Raw genomic sequence first — 18,634 nt, 5'->3', positions numbered from 1 at the left:
AAAAGAGATTTTGACTCTCTTTTAAGCCACATGTATGTTCAAATACACGAATATAGCAATCTCCATTGAGATTGAGCTAGATTCTAGCTCTAGCAAGCTCTTCAATCTGGATTTAAAGTTTTAGATGAACCTTTCAAATAAAATCAGAAAAATACAAGAAAAGAAAAATACTTACACTTTTGATCTTTGGAGAGACAACCTTCCCTTTTTGAATTTGACCAAGCCTACAACTTTGATACACAATGTGAATGAATTTGGAGCTTAACTAATTGAATGCAACAAGTAAGATCCGAGAAAAATGAATGGATTTGCAAGGAAAGTCTTTTCTTTCTTAAAAATTGACTTAGGAAAAGAATTTCAAGATTGAGAATATTGAATGTTGTAGGTATGCCAATAAATGTTCATTAACTTCTCAAAATAACTTTTGTTGTATAAATTCTTCAAGCCAAACTAGTTGTTTTTTTCTCATTTGAAAAAAAGGCAAGTTTACATTGATCAATCAATGCAAAGTATTGATTGATCAATCGAGTGTAACAAGTCTATTTTTGTTATAAATTGACTTATTGATCGATGGAATGATCAATTATATTCTTCCCTTAGGTCTAGCAAATTAAGTTGATCGATCAATGTATAGGGAATAATCGATCAATCAAAATTCCTACTAGCAGTGTTTTGCAAGTATAACTGATCAATTTTGTTACTATGATTGATCATGTTTTATGTCCATAGTTAGCAAATTTCTATATGATTGATCAATGTCAAGTGGTTGATCAATCAATCTTTGTAATTTTGATTGTATGGACATCATTGATCGATCATTCTATAGGGAATGATTGATCATGATTTATAGTACAATTTTGTCATGTTCAGATTGATCGATCAATCGACCCTAATTGATCAATCACGCTTTATATTTTTGACATGTGCACTTTTTGTCAATCGATCATTGACAGATATTGATCAATTAATTATCTTTTCAAAATATAATTAAAAATGATCGTAAGTGATCCTAACTTGTTTAAAATATGTGTATGCATCAGTAAAACATGTAGATTATGCAATTTATCCTAAGCTACTCTAAAAAAATTAACATGCATGGCTGTTAATTGTACATGCCAAACATGATGGTGATAGAGAAGAAAGGACAATGATGGTGATAGAGAAGAAAGGACAATGGTGTGCATGTTTGTAAATTAACAAAATAAACGAAACACAAACTAATCTTTGAGGAAGGATCTTAAAATCTGGATTTCTGCAAACATACTTCCAATACTTTGAGCAAGAGGTTCGCAAAACTATATAGAGTCGATCGGCAACAACAGTTAGGGCTCTAATACGGCAACATAGACCAATGAAAGCGGTTAAAAACACAAACAATTAATCAAGCAATTAACATGGTTCGAATCAAGCAATTAACATGGTTCGAATACGTAACCAAATTCTACGACAAGAGGTTTCTTCATCCAGAAATATACAGACTATAATGATGCCTTCTTCACAAAGAGAACTACAATTTTGATTAAAACAAACGCCTTTTCCTTTTACATGTTTACAAGTGGGATGCACCACATCGACGGTAAAGAAATTACTTTCTTCCTTCGCTTTCAATTCTGTACCAAACACCCTCTTTATCTTAGAGGGCGAACTGACAACAAAAACCTCCAGCTAACTCCTAGTTATCATCTAATAGTTCAAAAGAGAGAAGCTAACATTGTAACGTTAAGATCAAGGTTAAAAAAAAAAAAAAAAAAAAAAAATTGGCCCCAAAGGAGATTGTAACACCACAGTAACTATGCCCCTTCACCACTCACCAATACCTTGGTAAACAGCACAGAACCAATTACATAGTCAATGGACTCTACTAAAGCTAGGTTGATATTACACCAGAAGCATGTTAGCTTGAGAAATGGGGCACCCAAATTGATATTCGAATAATCATTCCTCGCTTTTTTTGCACTTTGTTTTGAGAAATGTCAGCATTGCAAACAATGACAGGATCCCAATTCCCGACTGCACAATATTGACCTCAGAATTTTGTTAGTTTCACCGACCAATGTCAGAAATGTCATGCATCTAAAGCCGAGTGCTGCGTTGATTAGACTTGCACACTTTTGAAAAGTAGCAGCACAGCTCTGGGATGATACGATGAATGAGATGTGAAAACCTGCAAATCAGATCACCAAAAACTCAGTTTGTCAAGGTCATAAAGATGAATACATGTGCTGGACTCATTTGCTGCCAGATAACATAATTTTTCTCTGCTTCTAATTTAAAATTCATTTCTACTTCGGTTCTTCACCACTTAGCAAAGTTTCCTAAAAGGCCCATAAAGACCAATTGCTTGAAACGTTTTATAAAGCACCTTGCAGAGATCATTTCCAAATCCCATCTCACATAAAAAGTCACCAGTTAACCAACCCAGATAACACAAGAAACTAAGCATAAGAAGCTGTGCACCACCCGTTTTCAAACCTGAAGCAAATACTAGCTATAACATAGTTACTTCACAGGCCACCATGGCAGGATAGGTAATCACCACTAGCCCCCAGCCCTCAAAACAACAAAAAAAGTTACTATATTAAGTTACAATCCAGGCATACCACGTAAGTAGCATTCATTTATTTATTCAATGTTGAAATTTCAGAGAGAGAGAGAGAGAGAGAGACCCAGGCTTATCTCTCATCTTATCAAACTGCTCCAAGATGAACAAAATACACGTGTGTTTCAATGACATGGCATGGAAGGCCTCAGACAACTCATACATGGTTGAAACATTTTCCAGTGATATATCCTGAAATAGATTAATTTTGAGTTAAATAAGACCCACCTTATAAAAGGATAAGAAACTGCATAGAAGGTACGATTAGTTATCATCACCTGTGCAATGGCATACTCGCAAAGGCGCTTAAGACCCTCCAAAAGATACTGATCTGCAGCTCTTAGGAGATCTTGTGCAATATCCAGAGTTACATCAACCGAACCCGTATAGATGAATCTGTTTGCAGTGGAAATGGAGTATTCTAAAACCTTAATAAATCAATTCTCAATCTAAAAAGAAAAAAATAATAATAACCATACCTCATCATCAATTCAAACACCTCCCATCTAATATTTGGAATCTCAATGTCACGTGCATCTTTTTCCTGAAACACACTTCCAATTTGGTTCTCTGAATGCAAATAAGAAACAAAAACAACTCTACTAGTATATAGGTCATATCTTTTAAATAAAATAACATATTGGTCATTACAAAAAACTTTGCATAATAATCATATAACAAAGCATATTAAAGAATGTTCGCATAGCAGTTAATTGTTTTCTGAACCAAAATCTGGATGCAACCCAATAAAGCCGCAAAAACTACGAAATTATGATACTTCTTATGCTAATCATCTGATGCACTTGATAATTACACATTAACAATTGACGATCACCTTTCACACAGTGAGAACCCTACATATAGAGATAGATAGAGAACATACAAAGATTGAAAACTAAAAATTGCTCACCCTGTAACCACCATCAAACATTGCACGAAATGCATCCGAAGAAGCAAGTAAAGCAATTCTGTGAGCATAAAAAAGTCTACCTAAAACACATAATGATAAACTAAATTAGAACTAAAACCAATGAAACAATGTATACAGATCAATATTATTAAAAATGAACCAATTATAGACAAGAAGAGGAGACTAGAACAGTAGAACATCTGGTTTTGACCACCAGTTGACCCAAGGTGACATAAAAATGACATCATTTTTGGCAAAAATTAACAGAGAGAGAGAGAGAGAGAGAGAGAGATGATCTGCAGGAAGGGAGCAGACCCCACCACTTCCAACCTTCCATCATTCACACAAGTAGGCCAAGGACTTCTCCTGGCCGGAGCCAAAAGAGGGAGGCAACTGCCTCCACATGACAATGGCCCAGCAGACCAGGCTGGGTCAACTAGGTGACCAGTTCAACCAGGTTTTGACCCTCCTCCAGGCTACGGGTCTTACACATGTATATCCCAAAAAAGGGACCAGGTCCAGTTGACCCCAGTTCAACCAACCATTCCAGTCCGGTTTTATAACATTGACAAAACCAACTATAGGACAACCACAAAGAAATTAAGAAAACAAAAAAATAAAATGAAAAGGCATAGAGGTGGAAGACAAACGACCTTCAACAAGAAAAGTAACATCAGAAAGTGTTGCATTGTTTACATACTGCTCACCAAGATAAACCTGGAAAACAGACACCAATAAAAATAAAAATAAAAAAATGAAAAGATATTAAGAAAACTACAAATTGTTAAAAAAAAGCTAATTAAATGGTATTGAAGATTTGAATAACAAGATTAGCTCCATTGGATCAAGAGTCATAGATATTAAGGCAGCATATTATGCAATTTCCATTCGAAGTTTATATTTTAATAAATGAGCAGAAGCCCAAAGAAAATCATATTCAAAAACAAAAACGGAAATAATCAAAATCACTGCTAGAAACAAAAGGCTTGCACTTTTTAATGGATAAGAGCAGAGGGAATAGGCACAGACCAAGATACATAAACTAGAAAACTGTATAGGATTAAGAGTAATTTTTATTTCAAAAAAAATAAAATTACTTCATTGCCTATATTCACTAACATCTCATAAGAGAATTTTACAATGGCTTATCTTGTTTCCGGTAACTTCAAACACAAATGTTCTAAATCAAGTCAACCAGTTGTCTGACAAAAATTAAAACTTGTAACCCTCAATTGTGTAAATTTTGATTGATTAGTCATAGAGATCTGAACCTGAGGTGTTGGTGACAGAGGTGCAGCATCCATTGGTGAGAGTGCCATGGCCTTGTTAGCCATCTTGTATAGAGCCACAGAACCATCTTGCTGCTGCTTTGGATTGGTTGACCCAAGAAGACCCAAAAGCAACTCCAGACCTGCTCAAAGACAAATGGTTCACACAAATGCATATGCAGGAGAGAAATGGTATAAGACAAACTCAGACCATTATTATCAATGAATATTAGCCTTTGATCATCAGGAGAACAAAGGTGAGCAAGAGCTGCAGCAAACCGCCGTTGAACGGCCTTTTCCCCTACACGCATCAAGTACAATAAGTGCTTCAATACCTGTCAAATAAATGACAACTTGTCAAAATTTAAAAATCACAGGTAACATGTAATTGCTAGAATAACATATCTTCTTGAAGATTCAGAGATGGAGAGAGAGAGAGAGAGAGAAGAATGAAGCATATACACAAAAATTTGTCGTCCTCTGGAAAGTCAAACCCTACCCTTCCATGAATCTTCTCCTCTAATCTTTTCAATGTTTTTGCTACACAATCTTTCGTTGCCTGTTATTGCAATTGTCACACCATTCTCAGCAATGTCATGGAACTAAAACTAATTACGAAGGCTAGGTAATAATTTGACAGCAACTTATACCATATGACACAACAAATAATAAAGATAATTATCCTCAATTTGACTTGAGACAAAGGCCCAACAACCCATATCAATATCATAAGTTAAAAATATTAGAACCAAGAACATACTTGAACAATGAATTCTCCATCCTGAAGCTTCTGAACCCCCCCAACCCTAATAAAGTCAGAAACATTGTCCTGCAGAGAACAAAAACAATCATTCTCTTTCTAGGGCCAAATAAGAACAACATATCAACATTATGTGCAAATTGCACCTCATTGTCAGCTAGACCATAAAGAGCAAATGCAGCATTGTGTTGTAGAGATCCGTTCTTGGAGTCAAGAAGCTTCAGCAAAGGCACTAGACCACCATTGTGAGCAATACCAGCTTGATTGTGTGTATCCTAATAAAGAAATACAGAATAGATACTAAATAGAGTGAAGAATTTGGCTATTAAAAGTTAATCCAAACAATGCACTATTTCATGAGGCAAACATTGAAGCATGATGGAAAAAGGTATGTAAGCACATCTGCCTATATATATGTCAGAGAAAAAAAGAGAGACTATCTACTTAAAAATAAAATTAAAAATAATAATGCAATGTTAATAAGAAAAAAAGGAAAAGGAAACAAAACCATTTGAAGAAATCCATCTATTGGAATAGTTAGCAGAGAAAATTTTCCAATGACAGTATTTAGCCCAATGCCTGTCGTCGGGAAGCTAAGATTGCAGCACATTTTTCACATTTGGACCATACAAATCCATCAAGAAAGAATAATGTGAACAACCTGTGCCAACCTCCCCAGTGCAAAAGCTGACATCTCTTTAAGTTGAATATCTGGAGACTGCAGCATATCAATCAAAGGTCTGACTGCACCTCTCTGTACAATATGAACCTACTAGCAACTCAAATATCAGAGATAGTATAGTAAACATATATGATGTTTGAAAGAATAAGCCGTAAAAAGATTCCTTTCAAAAAATTTAAAAAAAAAAAAAGTGGAGACAGATAGTGAAACAAAGAGGTCCTGAAACAACCTTGCAATCTGAATCTGTTGCAGCAAATTGACCAAGTAATAATGCTGCTTCCCTTTGGCTCTCTGAACAACAAGAACTGTATCACCATGAAATAAATGTTATAGTCTGCAACTTGATATGCAAGTTCAAGGCAAAGAAACCCCAACTAATGTCGAAATCATAATAAATACATAATTATAAACACATCCAACCAAAGAACAAACATAGATAAGATTAGGAGCCACATATTCAACTATACCTAAGTAAGCCAATAACAGGTTGCAAAGCCCCAGAAAGGAGAACTTCTTTCTTTATGTTAGGAGATGAATGGACTAGGTTACCTATAACACCCACCTGTTGCAACACAAGGAATTATTTCATGTTACTGAAGTAAATATACTGAGCTCATCCAGAAACAGTACGCATTGGATACTTACTGCCTCATAGTGTATTGCAGCATCCTCTGATCGAAGCATTAAGATCAGGGTTGGAAGAGCATTGCATTCTACAATCTGAAAGGTGTATGATATATACAACATAAACTCCTATGTCTAGCAAGAGTTTCACGGAAACAAAATAATTAAGTACTGAAAAGAAAAATCTAACCTGATTCTTGTTTTCATCATTTTTAAATGCCAGGGTTCGTAGCGCTCCAGCAACTGCTCTTTGTACCTTCATATCGGTGGAATCAAGTAACTCAACAAGAGGTGGAATCCCCCCTTCAACCCTGAAAAGACAGGTCAGGGCATCACAAAATGAGATATCATTACAAACATAACAATTATCCATTTGACAAGCAGTCTGCCCACCAAACCTGACAGAGGTTTTGATGATACTATTCTCGTGAGCAAGATTAGTGATAGCATCAGCAGCTCTACGAATAACACCATTGACAGCACGGGAGTTGGAACCATCCGTACACCTCTTCAACAGACTTACAAGATGAGGTAGCGCTCCACTGTCTACTATCAGCTGTTGGTGCTCTGGCTGTCACACCAAGAAGCACATGCATAACTAACAAGTCTAGAGAGTAATCAAACAGAACAGTTCCTGGGATTAAGTCCTGATAGGTAACAATAAGAAACAGCTGTTATACTCAAAGAACATAGCATAGGAAGACTTAGAACAGCTTTTCATACTCCAGAATAGCTGCAAAGATTTGGAAACGACGGCATTTGCCATGAATTCGTAACATAAAACAGACAGACGAAAAACTACTAGCAAACCCAGTGTCTACGGATTGAAAAAGGCAGATAATATCCATATTGCTAATCTACAAACTACCACCAGGTATTCGACCATATTAAAGAAACGAGACCAATAAAGACATAAAAAATTGGAAATGGTACATCAAAAGTTTTATAAAACAAATGTAACATAGAGACGTACAACCAGGAAGACATTCAACAAAAATGCCAAAAGAAATTGAATAACAAATAATCAAATTACACTGCTGTAAATATAACATCTACACCTCACAAAACAAGCACCGACACTACATTTACAGAATTGCGTATAGAAAATGCCCCGCCAGCAGTATTGAATAAAAGCAATACAAGCTTCAAGAATAAATAAAATAGATCCAGAATTGAGATCCTTGATTACCTTGACCGCAAGAAGTCCTAACGCGAAAGCGCTCCCTTTCTCCACCTCGTGCTCAAAAGGCCTCTGCCCTCCGTCGCTCTCACTTAAGACTGGAGGAGCTTGTAGATGCTTAACCAGCGCGGGAACCGCTCCAGCTTCTACTATGACATTCACAAGCTCCTCTTCGAGAAATAACAACAGGTAATAACGTCAAAAGACCGAAGAGTAGTAAATAAATAAATAAACGACTCTGAATTTTTTCGCATAATTACCGTTCTTAGCGAGTTCAGAGAGGACATGAGTGGCGCACTTGGCGGCAGATCGATCAGCTTCTTTCCAGGAAAAGGTATAGCCGAGTATTTTAACTTGCGCGTGAATCTGAGAAACTAGGGTTTGGTGAGGATCGGTTGACAGCACAGAGACTGAAGCTTTCTGTTGTTCTTCTTCGTCGTCGTCGTCGTCTTCAGTTTTCACTTCAAATTTTCTTTTCTGCCCCTTTCTCTCCGGAAGCGACCGCTCGTGCTGCTGCTCCATGGACGTGAGGGGAGAGGACAGTTAGAGGGTAGAGAATGGAGGATTTTGAGGGTGACAGGGGAAAGAGAAGAAGGGTATTTTGGTCAGATTAGGAAAAGATGAGTTCTCATCTGAATTCCGAACTCACCCCGCCCTTTTATATTTTAATTTTTAAGCTCAATGACGCGGACAGATGTTATTGGTCCTTCAAAGAGTAGCACCTGAGACGTGCGTTTTCCTTCTCTGCCCGTCGGTATTGTCGATTAAGGTTCGTTTTTCACGAGCGTCTCATATTAAAAAGCTCTCAGACCTAAACAGGCTTTTCCGCGCCCTTTCTGCAGAAGACGCCGTTTATAAATGGGAGACTTTGTTTCCGTACGTCTTACAATCTGTACCACGAAGATCCGTGGGCGTGTTCAAAGGTAGAACCATGTTCCATATAATTCTCATCTAGCCAATGTTCAAAGGCTTGACATTGTTCATGGCAATGAAGAATAACAAAGAAATATTTTTTAAATAGTATTATGTTTATTAATTAAATTAATTAAATCAATAATAAGTAAATCATATCTCTTAATAAATAAAATTATATTTATAATTTATTTTAAAAATTAATGCTTAAATTTGTATTAAATAAATAATTTAAAATTACATATAAAAAATTATTATATGTATTAAAATAAAATATTATATCAATTAATAACTTTTAATCAGTTTCTATAAGTTTTGATTGGGTGGGCATAGGACATATCTGCACGTACGCCCATATCACAAGCTATTTGTTGAAATGGGATGTGCGCTGCTCGTCGCTCTCACCTCAGTTACACGATGTAGTCGTGAGATCAGTTGAATGTGAGAGCCCAATACTTTGCTACTTTGACTTTTGAAGCTCATAAGCACGGAGAAATAATCATTTTATAGACAAAGGGCGGAAGGTTGGAAAGGAATTGAGAAAATGGCTCTGATGGGCTTCTTACGCTAAAGAGATTCCTTTCCAGCGTTCTGCTCAACTGAACCCACTTGAGGTTGATGGTTGATGGTCCCTTCTCTGTGAAATCTCTCGTTACCTGCAATTTGAATTCTTCAAACTAATTTTCAAATTCTTTATACTGCAACTAAACTATGCAATGACCTACTCTACTTCCTCTCTCTCATAATTCTTTGCCTTCTCTCACCAACGATTCCTTTCTTTTCCCCGACGACACATTCATAATTCAACTCCCTTCCTCCTTACCTTACTCTTCCCGACGTTCTTCTGCTTCTGCCATGGCAAACTTCTCTCTGCTCCTCCTCCTCTTGTCGCTCTTCACCGTCGTTCATTCCCAACCTCGGGGCCCCAAAGGCATCATTTGATCTCAATTTGTTATTGGTTCTTTTTGTTTTTCATTTATTGTTGGTTAGTCTGTCATCCCCGTTTATGTTTTAATCTCTTCCTCTTCTTTTTTCAGGCCTTTTCATCGACTGTGGCGCTACGGAACCATCTGTGATCAATGGCCTGCGTTACCTCCCCGACGCCTCCTTCGTCTCTACTGGAACCCCCAAAATCCTTTCTAATCAGAGCCTCTTTCCCACTCTCTCCACCCTCCGCTCCTTCCCGCTGGATCGTCACAGCAAATTCTGCTACGTCGTGCCTGTTTACCGTTCTGGGAAGTATCTAGTTCGCACGACCTACTTCTACGGCGCAGTCAATGGTCTGGATACTCTACCCCCTGTCTTCGACCTGATTGTTGACGGGACCTTCTGGGCTGTCGTGAATACGACTGAAGATTATGTCAGAGGGCTATCTAGGTATTACGAGGCTGTATTCCTCGCTAAAGGACGCACGATGAGCATCTGTGTCGCCAAAAACAAGCTTACGGATTCAGATATGTTCATTTCTACGCTTGAGTTAGTACTTTTGGAGGACTCTGTTTATAACTCGACAAATTTTGAAAAGTATGGTCTAGGTGTTGTCGCCAGGAACAGTTTTGGAAACCAAGGCCCATCTTTGAGGTAATTTTTTCTGCGGTTTGCTTTCTGCTTAGACTTTTTCTTTGTTTAATTTTGAAAGTTGAGAGGATACAGGGCCTTTTTTCTGTACCTTGGCATCGAAGGAACAAAACATTCGATTGCATCATACACAGATAGTGAAGGCCAAAACAACATTAACTGAAAGAAACACAACGACTTTCTTTTTATGTTCTGAAGTTTGTTTTTTTCTGAGATACTATCGCAAGATTATTGTCTCAGCTGTATCGAGTTCTCAATAATTCGTTTTCGCCTCTGAACTATTTGAATTTATCGGGGTCACCTGCACTGAAATTCTCTCTTGTAGCTTACCGACAAGAAATTTTAATTTTCAGTTGACCTTGCGGTGAAAATATTCCGGCTTTCTTGAGCTATGAATATGAAAATATTCCTTAGCCCCATAGGACTTGCCTATGAAAACACTCGAAACTCAACTGATGTTTGGGATGCTATGGTTGTAAGCTTTGTAGCTGATCAAGAAAACTTTCTGCTGCTTTTTGGTCCTATCGAAGGAACCCGGATTGTATTGTACGTTATGAATATGAAATGCCGATTCCGAAGTACATATTCAAGTTTATTTATTTTGTAAATTCCGAATATTCCTTTTCTGAAAATGTGAAAGTCCAGGTTTCCTGACGACCCATTTGATAGATACTGGGAGCCATTTCATGCCAGTAATCTTACTCCAACAACCAACAGGGGAAATATCTCTTCTTCTGGCTTTTGGAACCTTCCACCATCAAAGGTGTTTGGTGCAGCTCTGACAACAGACCTACCAAAGCCCCTGGAATTACACTGGCCACCTATGTCTCTATTGAACTCTAGCTATTATATTGCTCTTTATTTTGCGAACCACCCTGATTCCTTATCAGACGATTCAAGAGTACTCAATGTCTACATCAATGGTATTCCATATTATAAAAACGTGAATGTAACCCAGTCAGGGGTGGTGGTCTTTGCAACCCAGTGGCCTCTCTCTGGTCCCACCAAGCTTGTGCTAACTCCAGCTGATGGCTCACACATGGCTCCATTGATCAATGCAGGGGAGGTTTTAAACATATTAGTTCTTGGAGGAAGAACTGTTACACGAGATGGTTGGTTTAGATTCTTGCACTAACATGTATTTCTTTGTTGTCTCTTTTGATCCATCTCTAACATGGTATATTAAATATCTGATTACAGTAATTGCTTTAGAGAAACTAAAGAAAAGTCTTCAAAATTTACCACTGGATTGGAATGGGGACCCTTGTCACCCTCAGGGTTACTCATGGACAGGAGTTATCTGCTCTGATGGACCCAACAGCCGCGTAGTGGCTTTGTGAGTTCAAGCATTCAAACTGCTAGCATTCATTTCAATAGTTTGCTGACCATGAGTTATGTACGGCTTCTATTTTGCTGACGTTTATCTTTAATGTTATACTGCAGGAATTTATCAAACATGCGTGTCTCGGGCTTGCTGTCCCCCAGCATAGCCAACTTAACTGCACTAACTGACATGTAAGTTTTGAAATTTTTCGTTTTGTAGTGAAAACATTGTTCTGTTTGCTTACTATTGCAAAATCTTTTGGTAAATGGCAGCATCCTTGGGCGTAATAACTTGACAGGGCCTATTCCAGATCTTAGCAAATTAGGAAGGCTGGAGAGATTGTGAGCTTCTGGAGCCTACCTTTCTCGTTCTGCTTCCCTTATTATCAGGTTTATTTTTTGATGGCCTTCTTCCTTATTTGGTTCTTTATCTGCAGGCATTTGCAGGACAATGGATTCACTGGAGAGATTCCCTCATCTATAGCTGTTATCGATACTCTACACGAACTGTAAGTCCGGAGTTGTTGATGAATACATCCACTTATACAATTGTTATTGCGAATGCAGGCTAGACTTTTCCTAGACCATTTTGATATCTACAATGTGAGTGGCTTCAGTAGCCAGTCTGTTCACTAGGCAGTTAGAACTATTGAGTTTAATTATGTCAGTCTAGTACTTTTAAAACGTTGTGTGCACAAACCTGATTACACTTGATGCTTAAACTCAAGAATTCACATGAAGAAACGCTGCCATGTGCCATGAAATTAAAAAGTTTCACCCACATGTTTAGCCAAAATATTAGTTATAAGCATGAAACATCATCATTCTCCCTAAAACTTTTTGAACTATTTTACACATTTGGATTAAGTTTAGGATGAAAATTGATGAGCCTGAGCTATATTATTTAGATTAGTTACAAAAGAAAGGTATCCAACTCACTCAAGCTTAGAGCCAAAAGGCTCAACCCAAGTTTTTATACTTGGTTATGGATCATCCTACTACTGAGGTGATGATGCTACTGGACAAGGACAGCCCCCATTGCTCCCTTCTGCTTTTTGATTTCCTGTTCAGTAGATGGGGGTGGAGGGCAGGCCCCAGGCCCTGCCATTCAGAAGGATTGACTTGGGTGGGCCGCTTCCCCCTCCTCATTTTTCTTTCTTCAGGGGTTTCCCTTTTGTCTTCCCTTGCAAAACATAAAAAAAGGTGGCAGGGGCATCCCCTTCTTGGGTGGAAGGGAGATGACAGGGGAAGAAGGCCTCTGTTACTTCCTGTCTTCTCTTTCCTAAAATGGATTGAAGGGGGAAGTTGCTTGGCTTTCTACTCTGCCCGCATCCGATAACTTCATCTCCCATTTTAAACGGGAGGGACGGGAAAACAGCAGTATGCTAGAATCTTTTACCAAATTATGTAGAACATCTTAACACTGGAAACCAAGTACTTAATGGAATAATTAGTTAATATCAAAAGGACCCAAGGTCCTATGCATGCAATTCTGGAAGTAACTGAAGTAGAACATGTTTTGGTGGTCAGATCTCTCATGCTAGGTTTGTAAAACACTAATTCTCTTCCCATTTGCCTAGTGTTTGGAGTGTTTCAGGATGACATTTCTTTTTTTCTAATAACTAGAAGAGTGAGTTTTTTGTTTTTTTTGGTTGCAGAAGCAATTGACAGTTTGCAAAGTTGTCTTCACTTGCTTGAGCTTTCTTAGATGTTAGTAGTTTGTGCTATGATGTACTTTTAACATTTTCTTTCTCCATTTCACAGTTTTGTTCAAAATAACAACCTGACTGGTCAAGTTCCAAGGAGCCTACTCACTAAACCTGGATTGTTCCTTCAGTAAGTGGCAACATCTTGACCCATGATGTTGCAAATTTTACTTTTCCTTTCTTGAACTACTTGAAGAAACTAACCAGGAGTTTCTCTACCAGGACCTCTCCAGGAAACAATTTTACGAGGCTTTCTAATACGTTGTCATGACTCATTCATCTGTAGTAGATATAAGAAAAAGAAAAAAAAAAAAGGAACGCTGGTCTGCTCCTTTTGTTTCAATATTGATGCTGAGGTCTTGTTTGGTGAAGAGTATCATGGAAGCTTTCAAGGTTTTGTCACTTGACTAAAGACCAGCAAAACAACATTCACTTCTCTGAGGCGATTAATTAATTCTTTCCTGTTGTATATTTGGGATTGGATACAAGAAATTGTATGTGTACATAAGTTTAGTTGGAGTGGACGTTTCTTGAGACAAAAATGTGTAATAATAATATTTGAGACAATAGCTGGTTTTGGCATGGGTTTTCGGAGTCAAAAGCAACTGTTTAGGTTAAGGAGTTACATTAAAGTTAAATAAGAAAACAACTTTTTTGATAAGATATAAAATGAAATTTTTCTAAAGAAAAAATCTTAGTTTTTGGAATTAGGATATGTAAATATGTTTAGACAATTATACCTTAATCATGTTGTTGAATTTCATATGACCAATTAGCAAATCTAGGTTCAACCAAACATAGTATTGTTCTACCTATATAATGTATATTTTCAAATTTTATGTGAGAATTATCAGATAAACTCTTCAATGAAGTTGTGGTTTTTTCTTTTTTACTTTTGTACTTTTTACCTCTAACATCTAAAGTAAACATAACTATGGTTCTCTGACTTGTGGGATTGACCTAGATTTCGACAAGAACAAGTTGAGTTTCAGGTGGACTCATCCCTCTTATTTCCTTGCACATCCCCCCTAATTATGATCCTGATTTCACTAGGTTTATGTAAGCTGAAAAGTTTTCAAGCTAAGGGAGTTCCTTGGGGCAATACTTGTTAATTGTCCATTGGAAAAATTACAAATCCCTCATTCTCTCTCTAAACTTTTTTTTATGACAACAAAAATGAAGAGAAAATTAGAGAGTTTGTATCTAGGGGAAAATATATTTAGAGGGAGTTAGTTTGTATGCAACAAAGCTAGTTCATTAGGGCCTTTCCATGTAGATGATGTATATTGAAATATGAGTAAAGATAACAATATTTATTAAAAAAATTCGATCATATTGGTCTTCATTGTTTTGATGATAGCAAAATGGGTAGCTTGAAAATGTGCTACTAATAGTGTTACTAATGTATTAAGGTGTAGGTCTTCTAGCACAAGTATATGTGCTTTATGGAAAAAGCTTAAGTGAAAATGTTGAGAATCGAGTTGCCAAGTCAAGATACAAAGATATAAGACATTGACGAACTCTTGTTGAGAAGAAAAACTTACAAGGCAAGGAGTAGAGGAGTTGAGGACTAGAACCCTTTAAGTTCATGTCTAGATCTCAAGAGCTCTAGCAATGTAAGAGTAGTCTTCTATCTTTTAAAACTTGAATTAGCATGAACAAAGAATTAGGTCGTTAATATTTTCAATACCATGCTCAAAATTTTATAGATATGTTTTCGGTTTTGGAATTATACTAATTTTTTTTCACTAAGTTTGTGTTAGACCAATGGTAAAATCATGTTGGTCTTCATTATTTTGATGATAACAAAATGGGTAGCTAGAAAGTATGCTACTAATGGTGAATCAATTTATTTTAAAAATATGACTTCCAACACAAATATTATGAGGTTTATGGCAAAATCTCAAGACAAAAAAATGATCAATCAAGTTGCCAAGTCAAGACCCGAAGCAAACACTCATTGCAGATAGTTGTTGTGAAGATGAACTTACACAAAGAAGAAGTGTTGAATTTTAGGTGAAGAAAAACAATTCACTGACTTATTGATTAACTGAGTACAATGAACATCTATTTATAATAGACAAAATAAGTAGAATCAGATTACAATTAAATAACCCGTGTCCCAATTACACCAAAGTATAACTCTTAAAGATAAGTTCTAAAATAATTAACAAATTGAACACAAGTAGAATACTAAAATAACTCGAACTCCTTTTAACGAAGATACTCTTTTGACTGTATGTTGACTCCCTTTTTTATTTTGATGATAACAAAACTTAATAGAGGTGACAATTGCAAATTAAGTATCCAGGTCCTTTTCTTCAAGAGTATGCATTTCAAGGTCTAAAGCATAAAAACGAAGAGTGTTGGAAGATGGGCGATGGGCTCAAGCCCACAAGCTCAAGGTTAGAAGCCCACACGTCAAAGGAGTGGCAAAGTGGTTATTTATGGTATGTTTCATAAGGATGGCATGGAGATATAAATACGTTGTCTTATTATGTATTTTAATCTATTGAGTTGTAACCCTAAAGGTTTTGTAACACTATAAATAAGAGTATTGGTTAAGAGGTAAGACATTCAAGCCTTCTCCTCTCTTTGAGAAATCGTCCAACCACCCTCTCTTCTCCCTTGAAGTATTCTTTTCTTCTCTTAATCCAAACTCTCCTCTTTCACGTCCTTCTCATTTCTCTCTCTTCTCTCACTTCTCTCTTTCTTCTTCCATGTTAACCTAATGTCCTTCTCATGGGGTCCAAACTTCTACATGGTATCAGAGCATGGAGTTTAGAATCCTTATTCAAGTAGTTATGTCCTCCATTCAAGAAGTCGTCTATAGAAGGAGTTCTACCATGAAGAGATAGGTAAAATCTAGTTTTTTTTTTCATATTATCTCTTTACGATTTCTATTTTTTTTCTCTTCTTGAATGCTTGAATCACGTCAAGTCAGATAATCTTCCATAAAAGATGTTATAGTCTTGATCAACTTATAACAATTACATGATTGATTGAAGGTGGTTTGTCCTTGTTTTTATGATTTGAATTCAGTTATCTTTATGTGGCGTGAATCAAACATTATTGATTTGGGATTCCAACATATCTTGATGTCAATTCTATAATCTAATAGTACTCATGGGATTGGGTTATGTTGTTGGATGACCATCATATAGTTAGAATTCCAGCATTTACTTATTCCTAGTGTTTCTTTCTATTTTTGAACTTCAACAATTGATTTTTTTTTTTTGTGTTGAACTATTCCCAAGAGTTAGACATTTTTTTTCCAAGAAATTTCTCTCGGTTTGCCAAGAAAGGCCGTGTCTACATTTGCTCTCATTTTTGTGGTTGAGTTTGGATTAAGGATATGAGTTACATCTATTCTCTTCTCTCTATTTTTTTTTATAAATATAAGAAAACTTGAGTAGTGACTGTTTTTTGTTATCGCTTGACAAAACCACTAATTTTTTCATGATTTGGTGTTTATTCTCGTGAATATATTCTCTACTTATTTTTGGGGGCTAATTTGGTCTACGGGTGCTTCAAATTATGTTGTGTAATTGTTATTTGAGCTCTTTGACATTTGACCTCAACAATGAATTTGAGTCAACATGGAGAATGGACATTTGAGTAATAAGAGTGACATACCCGAATTACTACAATTCCACTAAGAGATCTTTCCAATTACCTAAGCTGGTTACAATTGGTACGGAGGGTTCTCATTACTCATGACCTTCTTAGTCATGTTCTCAAAATCCCTTATTCGATTGATGAAGAAGATGAAGTCTATCGTAAATGGGTTAAAAATGATAACATGGTTATCAATTGGCTTATTAACAACATGGAAGAGCATGTTGCTAACAATGTGGTCCACTTGGAGACTTTCAAGGATATTTGGGACACATGGGTTAAGCTCTATTCAAGTACCCCCTCTTTGCAAAGAGTCCATGATATTTTCCAAAGTATGCTGGCTACCAAACAAGGAGATAATATTCATGAGTTTCTCCCCCGATTTTGTGGCCTTCTCCAAGAATGGAAACTTGCTCAACCATACTCTACTGACATTGTTGTTCAAGAAAAACAGCGTGAGGCCCTGGCAACAGCTATTTGCCTTACCAATATTAAGCCTTATCTAGAGGTGGCTAAGACTTAACTTTTTAGTTCCTCTGCTCTTCCTTCTTTTGATAACACAAGTGCCACATTGTTACAGATTCCTGATCCATTTTCTCCTTCTCTGATTGATGCTCCATCAACTATGTTCTCTGGTAATTGGGGTACATCATCCCAATTCTGAGGACGCGGCAGAAATACAAGAGGAGGCCGCAATAGAGGTGGTCAAACTGGTCCGCCCCATTCCGCACTGAGCCTCATGTGTGCACTTATTGTGGTGGTTCAAACCATCTTGTGGATTCATGCTGGAAACTCCATGGCAAGCCTGATTGGGCCACATCTAATCCAGCCTCAGTCACTGTTGAGAAAAAGGAGGATAGGACGGATTCTCATTCCGAGAATGTGACTATTTCTGTAGAAGACTATGTTGCAATTCAAAAGCTAAAATCCTAATTAGATAAATCCTCTACTCCACTAGAACCAATTGTTGCCACTACCATTGCCTCAGGTCTGCTTTCTCCCTCTTCAACCCCTTCCTCTTGGGTCATTGACTCTAGGGCTTCCGACCACTTTTCAGCTAACAAACACATGCTTCATTCATTGTCTCTATGTCTTCGTCATAAGTTTGTCGCTATTGCTAATGGTTCCCAAACCAAGGTGCTTGGCAAGGGTTCCGCCCCTCTTACCGCATCTATTCCTCTTCAAGATGTGTTGTCTGTTCCTCAATTTTCATTAAATTTGCTCTTCGTTAGTCAATTAACCAAACAATTGAATTGTTCTGTCACCTTCTCACCATCTTCATGTATATTTCAGGATCAAACTACGAAACAGGTGATTGGTGGTGGCCATGAAAAAGAGGGCTTCTACTATTTTACTCTTCCACCAGTAGCTGCTATTTCATTCACTACAACCAAGGCTCAACTTTGGCACCACTGGCTTGGTCATCCATCCACCTCGTCATTTCGTTCTTTAACTTCATCTCTTAAATTTTTGT

The 18,634-nt window shown here is 37.1% G+C and overlaps 2 protein-coding genes across 2 annotated transcripts; one reads left to right on the top strand and one right to left on the bottom strand.

Annotated features, from left to right (window-relative positions):
* Positions 1 to 1,491: 1,491 nt before the first annotated feature.
* Positions 1,492 to 8,621, bottom strand: LOC137959277 (ARM REPEAT PROTEIN INTERACTING WITH ABF2-like). Its single transcript, XM_068806667.1, has 19 exons — positions 8,284 to 8,621; positions 8,033 to 8,193; positions 7,242 to 7,414; positions 7,034 to 7,154; positions 6,865 to 6,939; positions 6,687 to 6,781; positions 6,449 to 6,524; positions 6,199 to 6,306; positions 5,684 to 5,812; positions 5,538 to 5,606; positions 5,277 to 5,336; positions 4,989 to 5,112; positions 4,781 to 4,920; positions 4,163 to 4,226; positions 3,510 to 3,589; positions 3,079 to 3,143; positions 2,878 to 2,995; positions 2,667 to 2,791; positions 1,492 to 2,164 (listed from the first exon to the last, which is right to left on the bottom strand). The coding sequence occupies exons 1-19, from the start codon at positions 8,543 to 8,545 to the stop codon at positions 2,074 to 2,076; spliced, it is 2,136 nt and encodes a 711-aa protein (XP_068662768.1). The 5' UTR covers positions 8,546 to 8,621; the 3' UTR covers positions 1,492 to 2,073.
* Positions 8,622 to 8,717: 96 nt separating this feature from the next.
* LOC137959344 (putative leucine-rich repeat receptor-like serine/threonine-protein kinase At2g14440) lies at positions 8,718 to 14,061 on the top strand. The gene is made up of 9 exons (XM_068806748.1): positions 8,718 to 8,946; positions 9,973 to 10,516; positions 11,159 to 11,625; positions 11,714 to 11,849; positions 11,957 to 12,028; positions 12,110 to 12,178; positions 12,274 to 12,345; positions 13,601 to 13,672; positions 13,765 to 14,061. Exons 1-9 carry the CDS (start codon positions 8,718 to 8,720, stop codon positions 13,811 to 13,813), a joined length of 1,710 nt encoding a protein of 569 aa, XP_068662849.1. The 3' UTR covers positions 13,814 to 14,061.
* The last annotated feature ends 4,573 nt before the right edge of the window (positions 14,062 to 18,634 follow it).

Source organism: Aristolochia californica, unplaced genomic scaffold (assembly GCF_029961685.1).
Source record: "Aristolochia californica isolate CCGP_79_NKW_82.1479 unplaced genomic scaffold, dmAriCali1.0.hap1 SCAF_3, whole genome shotgun sequence".
Lineage (NCBI taxonomy): Eukaryota > Viridiplantae > Streptophyta > Magnoliopsida > Piperales > Aristolochiaceae > Aristolochia > Aristolochia californica.
The sequence above is the reverse complement of the archived record's forward strand: the minus strand, read 5'-3'. Positions and strand labels throughout refer to the sequence as shown.

Coding starts and splice junctions, on each gene's coding strand:
- LOC137959277 (XM_068806667.1), bottom strand. CDS start 8,545: ATGGAGCAGCAGCACGAGCGGTCGCTTCCGGAGAGAAAGGGGCAGAAA. Junction 4,921..4,988: donor AATATTCATTGATAATAATG/GTCTGAGTTTGT, acceptor GTCTTTGAGCAG/GTCTGGAGTTGCTTTTGGGT. Junction 3,590..4,162: donor TGTTACTTTTCTTGTTGAAG/GTCGTTTGTCTT, acceptor TATGTGTTTTAG/GTAGACTTTTTTATGCTCAC.
- LOC137959344 (XM_068806748.1), top strand. CDS start 8,718: ATGTTATTGGTCCTTCAAAGAGTAGCACCTGAGACGTGCGTTTTCCTT. Junction 10,517..11,158: donor AACCAAGGCCCATCTTTGAG/GTAATTTTTTCT, acceptor GTGAAAGTCCAG/GTTTCCTGACGACCCATTTG. Junction 12,179..12,273: donor TTAGGAAGGCTGGAGAGATT/GTGAGCTTCTGG, acceptor CTTTATCTGCAG/GCATTTGCAGGACAATGGAT.